This window comes from Mustela nivalis (genome assembly GCF_964662115.1).
Source record: "Mustela nivalis genome assembly, chromosome: 3".
Classification (NCBI taxonomy): domain Eukaryota; kingdom Metazoa; phylum Chordata; class Mammalia; order Carnivora; family Mustelidae; genus Mustela; species Mustela nivalis.
The window spans coordinates 103,762,455-103,775,362 of NC_139022.1; the positions used below are offsets into that span (position 1 = coordinate 103,762,455).

A 12,908-nucleotide genomic window follows, 5' to 3' on the forward strand; every position below is an offset into this window, starting at 1 on the left:
TGGAACCTATACATTACTCATCTGAATATCTGACATTTTAATTATGCCCTAAATATTCAAACATCAGCACTAGAGAAATGGATTCAATTTCATACCAAGGAATTTGGAGCTTTGAAATCCCAATTATATTGAAATAACAAAATATTACTCATTCTACTCATTATCTGTTGAGTGATGAACCTGCCATTTCGTATGTGTTAGGACTGTGGCATATTCAGCCTCAATAAATGTAAGGATAAACAGAGTTGGTTTTTTTGTTTGTTTTTTGGCTAAAGCACAAGAAACAGATTCCATAAAAGCCGATTTAGTACTCCCATCAAATTTAGTATATGGAACATGTCACACCACATGTAAGTTTTATTCATGTAGCTAAATTACTAAGCATATGCATATTTAATATATAAGCATAATGTCTACAAAATGAAAATTAACATTAACACACCTCCTGACGTCCACCAGAACATGCTAACGAAAGAGGAGTATCCTTAGTGCGTTCTGATTGTGCTTCTATATCTCCACCTTTATCCAAAAGGATTTCAACAACTCCAACATGCCCTGCTGTTGCTGCCAGGATCAGTGGTGTGAAACCTAAAGCAGAAAATAAAAATCTCAAATTTGTGCTTTTTTACTTATTGAGCCATTGCTTTTAATTCTCTATCACTTCAAAAGAAGAAGCTCTTTAGGGCAGACACTTACAACCATTTAACATAAAACTGCTCTAATCACTTATTTATTAGTGACAAAACGCCAAAAACACATGATAAAAAGGAAATGCTAAGTCAAACAAAACTACCAAAGTTTATAGTCATAATGAACTCTGTCTGATATCTCTGTAAGCTCTACTTTTGGATTAAAGTGAAAGGCAACGACAACTTGCTATACCTCACTGGATATTCCTTATTGAAATATGCGTATCCCTTTTTTCACTGAGGTAGTCTAGGGACTATTTATAGATAATCAAAAACATAACTGTTTTCTTAAAAAAAAAAAAAAAGAAAAAACTGTTTTTCTCATGTAACTACTCTCAGGCTTTACTTCTGACTGACATTTCTTACCTTTTTTGTCTCTGTGCTCAATTTTAGCATCTCGCGCAATGAGTACGGACACAAGTTCTTCGTGACCACCCGCACAAGCTAATGTTAACGCTGTATCATGATTGCTCTCAGTCTAGAGGGGAGAAAAAGTTAGTTTTTGTTTATAATGGTGTTATCATTTGAAGAGCAAATAATACTTATTTTCACAATGAATGTATAATGATGATTTTCTTTTCCAAACAAAGAAACTCAGAATTTGCAAAAGAAGTTAAATAAAGGGGCACCTGTGTAGCTCAGTCAGTTAAGTGTCCAACTCTTGATTTCTACTCAGGTCATGATCTCAAGCCCTGCATTGGGCTCCAAGCTCAGCATGGAGTCTGCTGGAGATTCTCTCTCTCCTTCTGCCCTTCCCCCCAACTTATACATTCTATCTCTCTCTAAAGTAAATAAATAAAATCCTTTAAATAAATAAATAAAGCAAGCAAGGAAGCAAGCAAGCAATCTACTTACATGTGCATCAATGTCAACTGAAGGATACACAGGGGGAATAGACTGGGAAGCCACATTGCTTGGAGACTGTGAACAGGGTTCAGGTGTAAGACATTCTGTGGTCTGAGAGGAACTGTTTGAACCACTGGGCACTCTGCTACTCACAGCTGAAAAACAATATTCATATTGCTGAATTCTATTTAAAAGAGTAAAGTCACTTATATACATAAAAACACAGAAAAAATTTTATAGCAGGAATATAATGTGGTAGTTATAACACAAGCTTTGTAATCAGATGGGCCTATGTTTGAATCCCAGTTCCACACTTTCTGATCTCAGGCAAGTAATTTAACCTCTTAGAGCTTCAATTTTCCTCATATGTAAGATGGGGATGATAACAGTAGTACCTGCTTTGAAAGACTATTGGAAACACCACTTGAGATAATGCAGGTGAAATACTTATTAGCATGGTGCTTAATGTTCAGTGCATACACAATGTTATCAATAGGGAAAAAAGTTTACAGTAAAGAATAAATTTTGTATCTTAGTTTGTAAAAATTAATTAGATAAAAATGTCCTGAGGACAATGCACAAAATAGGGGAGAGGAGAACAAGTTAAAATATTTCTCACATAAATAGCAGACAGTGTATGTTTTTAAAATTGAGTATTTATCTTGAAAATTTGCTAAAATGAATTAACTCTAAAAATAAAACTATTTTTAAAATCCACATTGGAACTTTTATTAGGGATCTCAATCTGGTGCTTGAGACTGCTGTCAGAAAGCTGAGTTAATTGACGTTATAACTTTATGTCTCTACATATTTCTTATGTTTCATAAGAGGCCCCACAGTGGGAGAAATAGGATCTCAAAGGTACCTTACTTACTTGGTAAGTAAGGTACAAAAAGCATTTAAAATACACAGTGTTAAAAAAATAAAAAAAAATAATGAAATAAAATAAAATACACAGTGTTTGGTACATGTGAAGGGCTCATTAGATGTAATTACCAGATATTTTATAGGACTTTCAGTACTATTGCTCACTGTATTGAAAAATAAAAACATGACTCACTCAAGAAAAAACTCAGAAAAAAGCCTACAATCATTCATATAAAAAAAAGACAAAGCTTCAGTGATGGCAATAACCTCTCATCAAGACTAAAAGTAAATAAAAAACACATAGGTCTCAAAGGAAAATGTAAGCATTTCAAGAGTTAGAGAACGTTTAGTCTCTAGAATTTGGGTATGACTGGATCCCAATCAAGGATACTGTTCACAAGTGTAAACAACTAAGTTTAGTTTAACTTCACAAATTTTAATATGTTCAGATATGTTTCTACATGAACTGTCCCATCCTCTTCCCCACTAATATATATAAAACCATATTGACTATATGAATTTCTGTAGCTTCTTCCATGATTACAAATAGGAATTATTATTTTATGTATTTGTTCCACCTACAAGAACATGCACAAAATGAAAACAAAGCTTTAAAAATCTTTATCATTCAGCAAATTAAAAACAGTATTCTGTTATACCTCCTCAAAACAGCTGGTATATTTGGAAAACAACTCTAGAAAATAAAACACTAAAGACCGACTTGTAGCTCCTCTGTAATAGTAAGATTTTTAACAGTGGTCTCATAATGATTAAAAATACCTTGCTAAAGAACTACTTTTATCATTATTAATGTTGTTTATCTATGTTTTCTTTTTGTTATCATGAAAAACAGATACTTAAAAATTTTTAAATTGATTAGAGTACTATGCCAGATGTGAAACTATAAGACTTCTTTACAGAGATGGCTTTAAAAAAAAAATTCTGTGCATTTAACAGCTCTATTACCAAAAATGTGTTGTTACATCAACTATTGTACATTTTTGTACATTATCCTAGAAACATTTTTCCCTCCTTCCAATAACAATCAGAAACATTCCAAAAAGTGACTTTAACAGCATTAATTGCACATAAAAAGTAATAAAGATAAGACTAGAAAGTAGCAAGATTTAAAAGGTACATGTGGAATAAAGGTTTTATTAATATAAAATTACACCAGGACTACTACATTTTCATAAATCTTAAAATGTTTCCTACCTCTGAATGAAATGTCTCTGATAACGAGAGATCACTACCCCAAAAGTCACTATATAATTCAAATTAAATGTATGTACTATCCTAAAATGGGGTGATACTGAACTGCAATATTCTACTTAATTCTCTATGAAATTTAAGATGGTTTTATAGGCAATATGGAAGATAATAATAAACCTTACCATATAAAAATCTCAGATAGTAGGTGTATATAAATTATGCTGTGAGATTTTAGGAAGTTAAATCACCATAATCTGTTTTATATAATAGTAGCTTTATTAAATACAAATAAATAAAAATCTATAAGTAAAATATTAACATGTATTTGAAGAAATTATTTAAAAAGATACTTTATTAAAAATTCCCTCAAAAATAAGAGGGTTTCCTAATTATCTTTTTATTCTTAAGCTTACATTGACTGCTAAAGGATTTCTTAAAGCAAGATACTTTTGAATTGGAATTTGTTTTTAGAGAACCTATTAAGATGCCAACAACAGTACAATGTGCTAGCCACAAAATTATATTACCTTACACATATACTACATCTTAACATAAAATTAAAGGAAATTGTTCATCTTTTTTAGTAGTCTAAGAAAATAACAAATATCTTTAAGATAAATTCAGAACTTAAACATGAATCAGATGCATGCATATTACATTTAAGGTTCTTAGACATGGCTGAACTGAGTTTGAGGTGAACAACTTCCATACAAAAGTATGGAAAAGGACCATACTTTTCCATACTTTTCCAAGTATGGAAAAGGGAAAAAAACCTATTTTCTTGGATTATTATAAATAAGTCACGAGATAATGTATATAAAATATTAAGCACAGAGCTCAGTACATGGTAAATAATCAATAAATGTGAATATATTGATGTTAAGTTGATTTTTAATCAATCTTCTTTATATATTAATAATAAAATTTTTACTAGATGCTTCTGGAACTGCTTAGTGGTCAAAGCTATTTTGTATTTTTTTAGATTTCCAAACCTTAGGTCTAGACATCTGAACTGAGAATCACTTGTTATTATGATACCTTCTAAAAGCGCAGCACTTACATTCACAAGAAAAGGACCTGAAGAACCATGCTCCCAATTGAGAGTTTACATACATTCTGTCTGGGATTTATCAAATGTAACACATATTAGACTATATACTAAAATACTCAGTCAGCTAATCAAGTGATGACCTTAATAAATTATTTATCTAACTAACCCAATTACATGAAAATATTTTGATATAAGAGCAATAAAGAAAAAATACTCCTATAAAGAGTGAAATTTATTACTATTATGTATGAATATTCTATAAAATAAAACTGTAAGATATACAGTATTCTCTCCTTTATTAAATATGAGTGATGAGAACTAAATTTGGGTAAAATTGATCACATACATGTCTGATGTAATCTATAATCATACTGATATATTAATACATCACGTAATTACAGAATTGGGGATTCGCCTATCCATCCTTGTCTAATTTCTTTCACCTTTGATAAAGAAAATTAAGAGAAACTGGGTCTTAATAGAATAACACTTTTTAACTTTAAGTGTGATAGTTCACCATCTTGAACAAAGAAAATCTAATTATTGCTATATATTTTTAAACAGATAACCAAAATGGAAATTTTTATATAAAGATAATTTGTTTAGTTATTGGCTGATTTATACGTAAAAAGTTTATTAATAAAAGAATATTATACAAAATGATAGGCCAACTATCACTAGATATTAATGTCTAATAGAAATTATCTTAGTTTATATTAATATAATACATAATTAAATGATGTTTCTAAACAAATTTTTTGAACTTTATAAAGTCCATATCAAATAGTTTGATGAACTATCAAAGTCCATAACAAATAGTTTGATGAAATAAATTTTGTCTCCCCTAGAAGAATCATCCATAAGTACTACCATAAAGTTAATATCTACAAGTTCTTTTTAGAGAGGTTTCTAAATAATTTAAAAAAAAAAAAGACAAGTTCTAAGTTACAACAAAACTAGTTTGAGCAGTAATGTGGCTGCAAACTGAGTATTCAATTAGGAACATTATAAAGTCACTTATGTAATCTAAGTCTTAAAAATGTTATTCCTGTATTATTGGTTTCATTATTATTATTCATAACCATACTTGATGCTCAAATACCTGCTTTTACCCAGATTAGAAATTAGGAATATAAATGAACTCTAAGAGTTTATTCATAATTTATAACAACTCTCAACACCAATGACACAAAGTTAATTTGAGTTAAGTGGCTATGGGCTGAAGATATAAAAACCCAAATTAAAGAATAAAGAATCTAACTCCTTAAAACATTTCCCAGCATTTTTATTTTCTGTACGGGAAACTAAGTATTCCTCCTCTGGACAGTGTTATTTATTACATATCAGAGGAGGCTCATAGGCAGAATCACAATTCTATAACCATTGCAAATCATACAAATGCTCAATAAAATTCCTGATTTAAGTAAGCTTATTCCACATTTTTAAAGATTCAGTAAAGATTAGGAAGGCTAAAAGCTCACAAAAGAAGAAAGGAAATTGGGATAGCATAATTGGGATGGGAAGAGGGGAGGAGAAATATGACAAGAGGAAACAGACAACAGTAAGGAAAAAAAATGTTGCAATCAAGAGACAGAGGACTGGCCTGCCTTTGAATATCACTCCAGCTACATCTTAGTTCTTGGTCTTCATCCACTGTCAACAGCCATTCTGGCTGCATTTCTGAACTGGGCTCTCATGGAGGTGATACATTCACCAGCCATCTTTAGGAAGGTAAATGATTAATTGCACTGTTTTCCCACTGCTGCAAGGACAATGAAAGGGAAAGTAAACTTGTGCACCTCATTTCATATCTAGTTGTAATTTTCCACACAACAATAAACAGAAACATATACTTTAAGGTTATCAGGCCTTTCTTTTTTTCTTTTCCTGTGTGTATGTGTGTTGTGTCTGTCTGTGTGCTTTCATCAAGATAGTTAATATAAAAAATCCTAATCTCCAAATCATAATCCAGTTGATAATAATTTCAATCTTCTAGCCACAAATACAAGAACATGGAATACTCATAGTTTTCTCTAAACATCCCTTTTAATTAAAAATACTTAAGTTGATCTAATAAAATTATAAATTAATTCAGAATTATGATTTTCAGATATGAAAATCACTACCAGGAAAATTTAATGTATAATCTTATGTGAATATCTCTAAAGCCTATAAACAAATTTTACTTTGAGATGTCCTACTCAGGATACAACACAGGGTGATGTTTTGTTTTTTCGTTTGTTTCTTTTTATTTTTAATTAATCTCTATACCCAGTGTGGGGCTCAAAGTCATGACCTGGACAGCAACAGTTGCATGCTCTACCAACTGAGCACCCCAGGCACCCCAAAGGGTGGTTTGGATACCAAAGTTCTAAAATAAAAGCTCATGGCAACTTTACTTTTTGCCTTTGCAAATAACAAGAAAGAAAAGGGGAAAACACATTTTCATGTGTTAGTGGTATACAGCTTAGTTAAATTCACTTCCAAAACACCTTAAGGAATAAATAATTTTACAAAGATAGTTCTAAAATGTAAAAGTACTAAGTTGGTGTTTTTTGGAGGGTCGTGTAAAGAAGTTGAGCACACAGATTAAAGAGAAATTATTACAGATATATTATTTCTTAACCCACCTGCTATCAGGTCATCAAGAGTGTCGGTAAGCGTCTGGGCTGGAGTTGCAACCATTAGTCCATCTGGTTCTTGAACTAAGAGCCCCTGATCATGTCCAGTAATAGCAATCTGAGGCTGTCCTATAATCTGATGATTACCTGATACTTTCTGAAGTTCAAGAGAATTTGTCCCATTAGAACCTAAGTCACTGGAAAAGTTACACTGTGGAGAAGATAAAGGCTGGACTGGGACAAAATCAATTTGTTCTGCCGATGGTGGAGACTGTTGCTCATCATCAACATCATTATCTTTAAATAAGATTGTGTCAACCTGAGGTAACTCTGAAAAGTGATCCTCTGGGAGACTAATATCTCCTTCCCCTTCTGGGAAGACTCCTCTATGAGAGCACTGTTGGTGTAGAGATACTGTGTCTTTCTGACCTTTGGTTTCCAAGTATTCTTTGGTAAATTGCTGCTGTGTTTTCATCTGCAACTGCCTTTCCACTTTCTGTAGTTCTTTCAGTATTTTCTTCTTCTTCTGGACTTGCTCTTCTCTGTTCTTTTTAAGTTCTTCTATCTTATCTTTGTTCAGAGGTTCACCTTGAATTAACTCCAGTGACTTAAGCTGTGCTTTTTCAATAGCACTAATTCTTTGTCCCAGTTCATTCAGCTTGCCTTCAGTCTCCTCTACTATGCACTCCAAAGGCTGGTATGGGTGAAAAGGTGGCAGTACGTCCTGATCTGCTACCTGCAGGGAACTGGACTTCTGCTTGGATGTACCTAAGCACATGAAAAATGTTTGAAAAAGTGCCATGCTAAAAAAAAAAAAAAAAAGATCAGCTCCCCCTCCCACACACACGGACCTCCCTCCCCAAACCCTTATAACTAATGCTGTAGAATGAATGTTCAAAGATTCACAACAGTGGAAGGTAGATTAAACTGTACTCATCTATTTCAAAACAGCACACTCAGGATGTTAATTTGAAAAATGTGACTTTTTTTAAATTAAAAAAATCGAAATTTTAGGTTAGGAGAATTTTGGAAGTTAAGATGGGACAAGGAGAAAGGAGATCAAAGAGGAAAGAATCTCACAATTTTGCATATTAGGTTTGACTTTTAAAGAACATTAAATCTAAAATAGTGTCAAGATAGTGTTGAGGATATCATTAAAGATATCCCAATTGTTTCTTCACATTATTAGCTGTGCAAGTAAAGGTCACTACAGGAAACTATAACTTGTAAATCAACGTAATGAAAATTGTTTTTTAAATGGCCAAAACCTATGTCTTATTATATTAAAATATAACATGAAATCAGTTTTTTCCAGACCTATCCTTCTAAAATTTTCCATTAAGTAAATCTTTAACATTTCTTTACCTGAAAATGACATTAAACTTAAATCACAGAGGACAATTATTCTGAGTTTAAAAATAAAGTTTTCATGTAAAAGTCTATGAAAAAAACAATGAGTATTACCTAGGAGAAAATCAGACTTCTCATACAGGATTTCTCATATTGATGGTATATGTTAAAAATGAAGTAAATGTATGTTATTTTAAGATTTTAGATCACAATTAAAGTAAGATACTCCTCATGACAAAATAATTATCATTATTAACAATCTTACCATCTGGACATAAAATGGAGGGAACTATTAAGTAACTACTTTGAGGCAAACTTAAGGCTTACTCTTCTGTTTAGGAAGAACTGGGGCTATTCAACAATGAAAAGGAACAACTGATATGTTCTACAAGGTGGGCAAACCTTGAAAACATTACACTAAATGAAAGAGGCCAGACACAAAAGATGACATACCGTGCAATACCATTTATATCAAATCTATAGAGAAAGGCAAATCTATAGAGACAGAAAGGAAAGTAGTTTGCCTGGGGTTATGGTATTGAGAATGAACACTGATTATGAACTAGCATGAGAGATATTTTCAGAGTAACAGAGATGTTTAAAACTAGATGGTAATGATGGTTTCATAATTCGGTAAAGTTACTAAAACTCACTGCACTGTACACTTAAAATGAAGGAACTTTACGGAATGTGAAATTAAACAACAGTAAATTCGCTTTTAAAGAAGATCTGGGTAAGAAATAGTTGTTTACTCTTCTGAATTGCAATCAACATATATGAATAACATAGGTAACTTAAGATTTTTAAAAATAAGATCATCCAATGCATTCAACATGATTCTTGAGTCCAAAGAAAAATGTCATCACCCATTTGATGTTAATACTCTGAGTTACAAAAGGGTAATTAAACCAATAGAGAAAAAAAAAGTCAGGGATTCAACTGTTTTTGTTTTGTTTTGTTTTTGCTAGATTAGGAAATCTCAAAAACGCAGGTACCTCAAACATCTTCAACATGTTATTAATGAAAAAGTACAACGGTTCTCCCCCAGATACTGATTTTAAAGGTTCAGGATACCACAGTTTCAAAACTACTGCAATCATTCTAAGAGACTTAATTATTCCTTAAAAGCAACCTTCAGCAAAATTTATTACCCACAGTCAATTTCAGATTTATATCTGAGCAAAGGGACGGGTCAAGACCTTATCCTTCCAGAGCAAAAGCCATTATATTTGTGAGATAAATGTTTTTAAAGATTTTATTTATTTATTTATTTATTTGAGAGAGGGAGGGAGAGAAACCCTAGCAAGAGAGAACACCCTAGCAAGAGGAGGGGTCGCCGGGTGGAGCCGACTTTCCAGTGAGCAGGAAGCTCCACACAGGGATTGCACACAGAGCTCAATCCCAGGACTCTAGGATCATGATCCGAGCCAAAGGCAGACACTCAACAGACTGGGCCACCCAGGCACCCTTGTGAGATAAAATAATAACTTCTTTAAGATCTTACAGGAATCCATGGTTTGATTTATTTGTTCCAAGTACCTACTAACAATCAACAGGTAAGAGAAGGGTAAAGATTTACTGCCACAAATAGCAATGTAGATATCTGCTAATCCAGCAAAGAAATTTTCAATCATGCAATAAATTCAATAACAATTCAAGCTCTGCAAAGACTCAATGAATGTTGCTTTAAATGTTCATTAATTTTCAAACATACTAGTGTACTTACTATTTAATTTGTATTTAAGATTAAGGAAAACTAGGTAAGAGGTCAACACCAATCAGACTGGTAATTATGACCACCCTGGGCAATCTCAGATCTAAAATCTTATAAACAGTATGACCCAAAGTAAGATTGGAATTTTGAGGACAGTAATAGATAGGAATAAGCCCTATCTTGTTAACAAATAAAATATAATAAGCTTAGAGCACAAGGTTTACTAAAATTAACTTATTTACCTTAAAATAAAAACTTTAAGGCCAGTGAAAATAATGGACAAAAACCAGTTCTTCCCAAAATAGCTAATGGCTGAGTATCTATAATCATGGTATTAGTGGGATTGCCCAGATACACATTAAAGCATTAATAAAAGATATAAGTCTGAAAGAAAACAAGTTGGTAAAAACAAATAATGTCACCTAATTACTCCTAGAAGCTTAAGCAACACCTCAGTGTTTGGGAAAAGTACTAAATGTGACAAGCATCCTCTTAGCAACAAAATTTTTAGCAGGTAGAATAAGAATTCAGAACATAAGAGTTCTAACTTTTAAAACATCTCCTGTCAGAAACAAGTCACTATCAGAAACAAGTAATTTGAATCTATTCACTAGTAGCATTGAGTGACATCATAAAGTACTGTTTAGGAATATAGGTAAAGCCAGTATCTTACACTTAAGTCTGGTGTTTTCCTACTTTCCCTTTTTCCCTTTTCCTCCATTAATAAAACAAAAAAAAAAGTTTATAACAGGAAACCATGATATACAGATAGTTTATTTTTTATTTTTTTAAAGATTTTATTTATTTATTTGAAAGACGGAGATCACAAGTAGGCAGAGAGGCAGGCAGAGAGAGAGAGAGAGGGAAGCAGGCTTCCCGCGGAGCAGGGAGCCCGATGCGGGGCTCGATCCCAGGACCCTGAGATCATGACCCGAGCCAAAGGCAGCAGCCCAAACCACTGAGCCACCCAGGCGCCCCCAGATAGTTTATAATACAGCCTTTATTTTATGCACAGTGAGGGAATGAGGTGGACATATACTTGGCAAAAATTAAGTCTGCTATTAAAATGAGTTTAATTCCATCAATCATTTTTGTATCTAAATTAGTACCTGTGCAATAAAAAAAGTAATGGCCAAAGGGAAAAATATCTAACATACAAATAGATCTAGATTTTTCCTTACTTGTTTTTGTCTAAGGAAATTTAAACATCGTTCTACAATTCCCTTGCTTTCTTACATTACCACACAGAAGCAGATTCCCCACTCAGCAGGGAGCCCAACGCAGTGCTTGATTCTAGGACTCTGGGATCATGACCTGAGCCAAAAGCAGATGTTTAACCAACTGAGCCACCCAGGCACCCCTAGAAAGATTATTTTTTTGAAGATTTTATTTATTTATTTGTCAGAAAGAAAGCACAAGCAGTGGGTACAGCAGGCAGAGCAGGCAGAGGAAGAAGCAGGCTCCCTGCTCAGCAGGGAGCCCGATGTGGAATTTGAACCCAGGACCCTGGGATCATGACCTGAGCAGAAGTCAGACGCTTAACCAACTGAGCCACCCAGGTGCCCCCCCAAGAATGAATTTTAAACAACACTCCCAACTGGGTCTTAAGTGGAAAAAAAAGGTTGATGAAGTACAGTTGAAAATAACATAGTATGTAAGTGTAGTAGCATATACATTGTTTAATGGAATTTGTATTTGGATAGATAAATGTATATTGTTTTGTGAGTTTCAATACAAAATACTTCTTACTATCATCACAGTAAAAAATGAAAGCCACTGGAGCTGAGAAATGACTCATTTTTCCTTTATACCTAAATTTCTGTCTCAAAATTTCCCAAAGTAACAGGGCATCCTATATATGTTAACACAGTAAGGTTAACCAAGAATGAACAAGTGAACCAAGTGAACATCTGTGTAACATGCTAAAAGATTAATTGAACCTCCTGCTTTTTAATATAAATCTCATATATTAAAAGATATTAAATTTGTACAGTGATAAATTCACATAAGCATGATTACATAATGGAAATCTACTAAACTAGAGAATATGAGTAGTAAAATTTTCCAGAGGAACACTCAATTTCATTCACTGTACATATAATTTCTATACAATTTTACTGATCTGATATGAAAATGAGAACTTTTCATGTTGCCTACTCCAATAAACAATTCTGGGATATAAAGCAGCATATTAATTTAATTCTTAGTTTATATTCAAATTTGGTTTTGATCTTTTCTCAACCATTCTAGAATACTACTTCTTCATTAACTTTTTAAACGTCCTCTTTAATTACAATGTCTCTCTTCTTAAAAAAAATTCTTAATAATTTTCTTTGTCTTCAGACAATCTAAACTTAGCCTGGCGCTCATGAATTTATTTAACAAATATCTGAACATCTAGTATAAGCAAGGCATAGTGGACTATACAAAGACAACATAAACCCTGCCCTTGAGGGGCTTACAGTCTAACAGGGGAGATAAAGATGTACAAAACCAAATACAAAGATAAAGCCACGGGTTTGCAGGTTTGGGAATGGGACACAGGGTGTATAATATGG

The 12,908-nt window shown here is 32.8% G+C and overlaps 1 protein-coding gene across 12 annotated transcripts in view; it reads right to left on the reverse strand.

The window, feature by feature from the left end:
* LOC309862060 (ankyrin repeat and KH domain-containing protein 1) overlaps nt 1-12,908 on the reverse strand; it is a gene marked incomplete at its 3' end in the record, with an annotated part of 132,054 nt that overhangs the window by 32,508 nt on the left and 86,638 nt on the right. For 10 of the 12 annotated variants that reach the window (XM_082725427.1, XM_082725426.1, XM_082725425.1 and 7 more), the window contains 4 exons: nt 7,296-8,054; nt 1,545-1,690; nt 1,056-1,167; nt 443-588 (listed from right to left, as the gene is read on the reverse strand). In XM_082725427.1, coding sequence (XP_082581553.1) covers nt 443-588; nt 1,056-1,167; nt 1,545-1,690; nt 7,296-8,054 — 1,163 coding nt within the window. The remainder of the gene's footprint in view (nt 1-442; nt 589-1,055; nt 1,168-1,544; nt 1,691-7,295; nt 8,055-12,908) is intronic. The other 2 variants (XM_082725421.1, XM_082725420.1) reach the window with 1 other exon arrangement.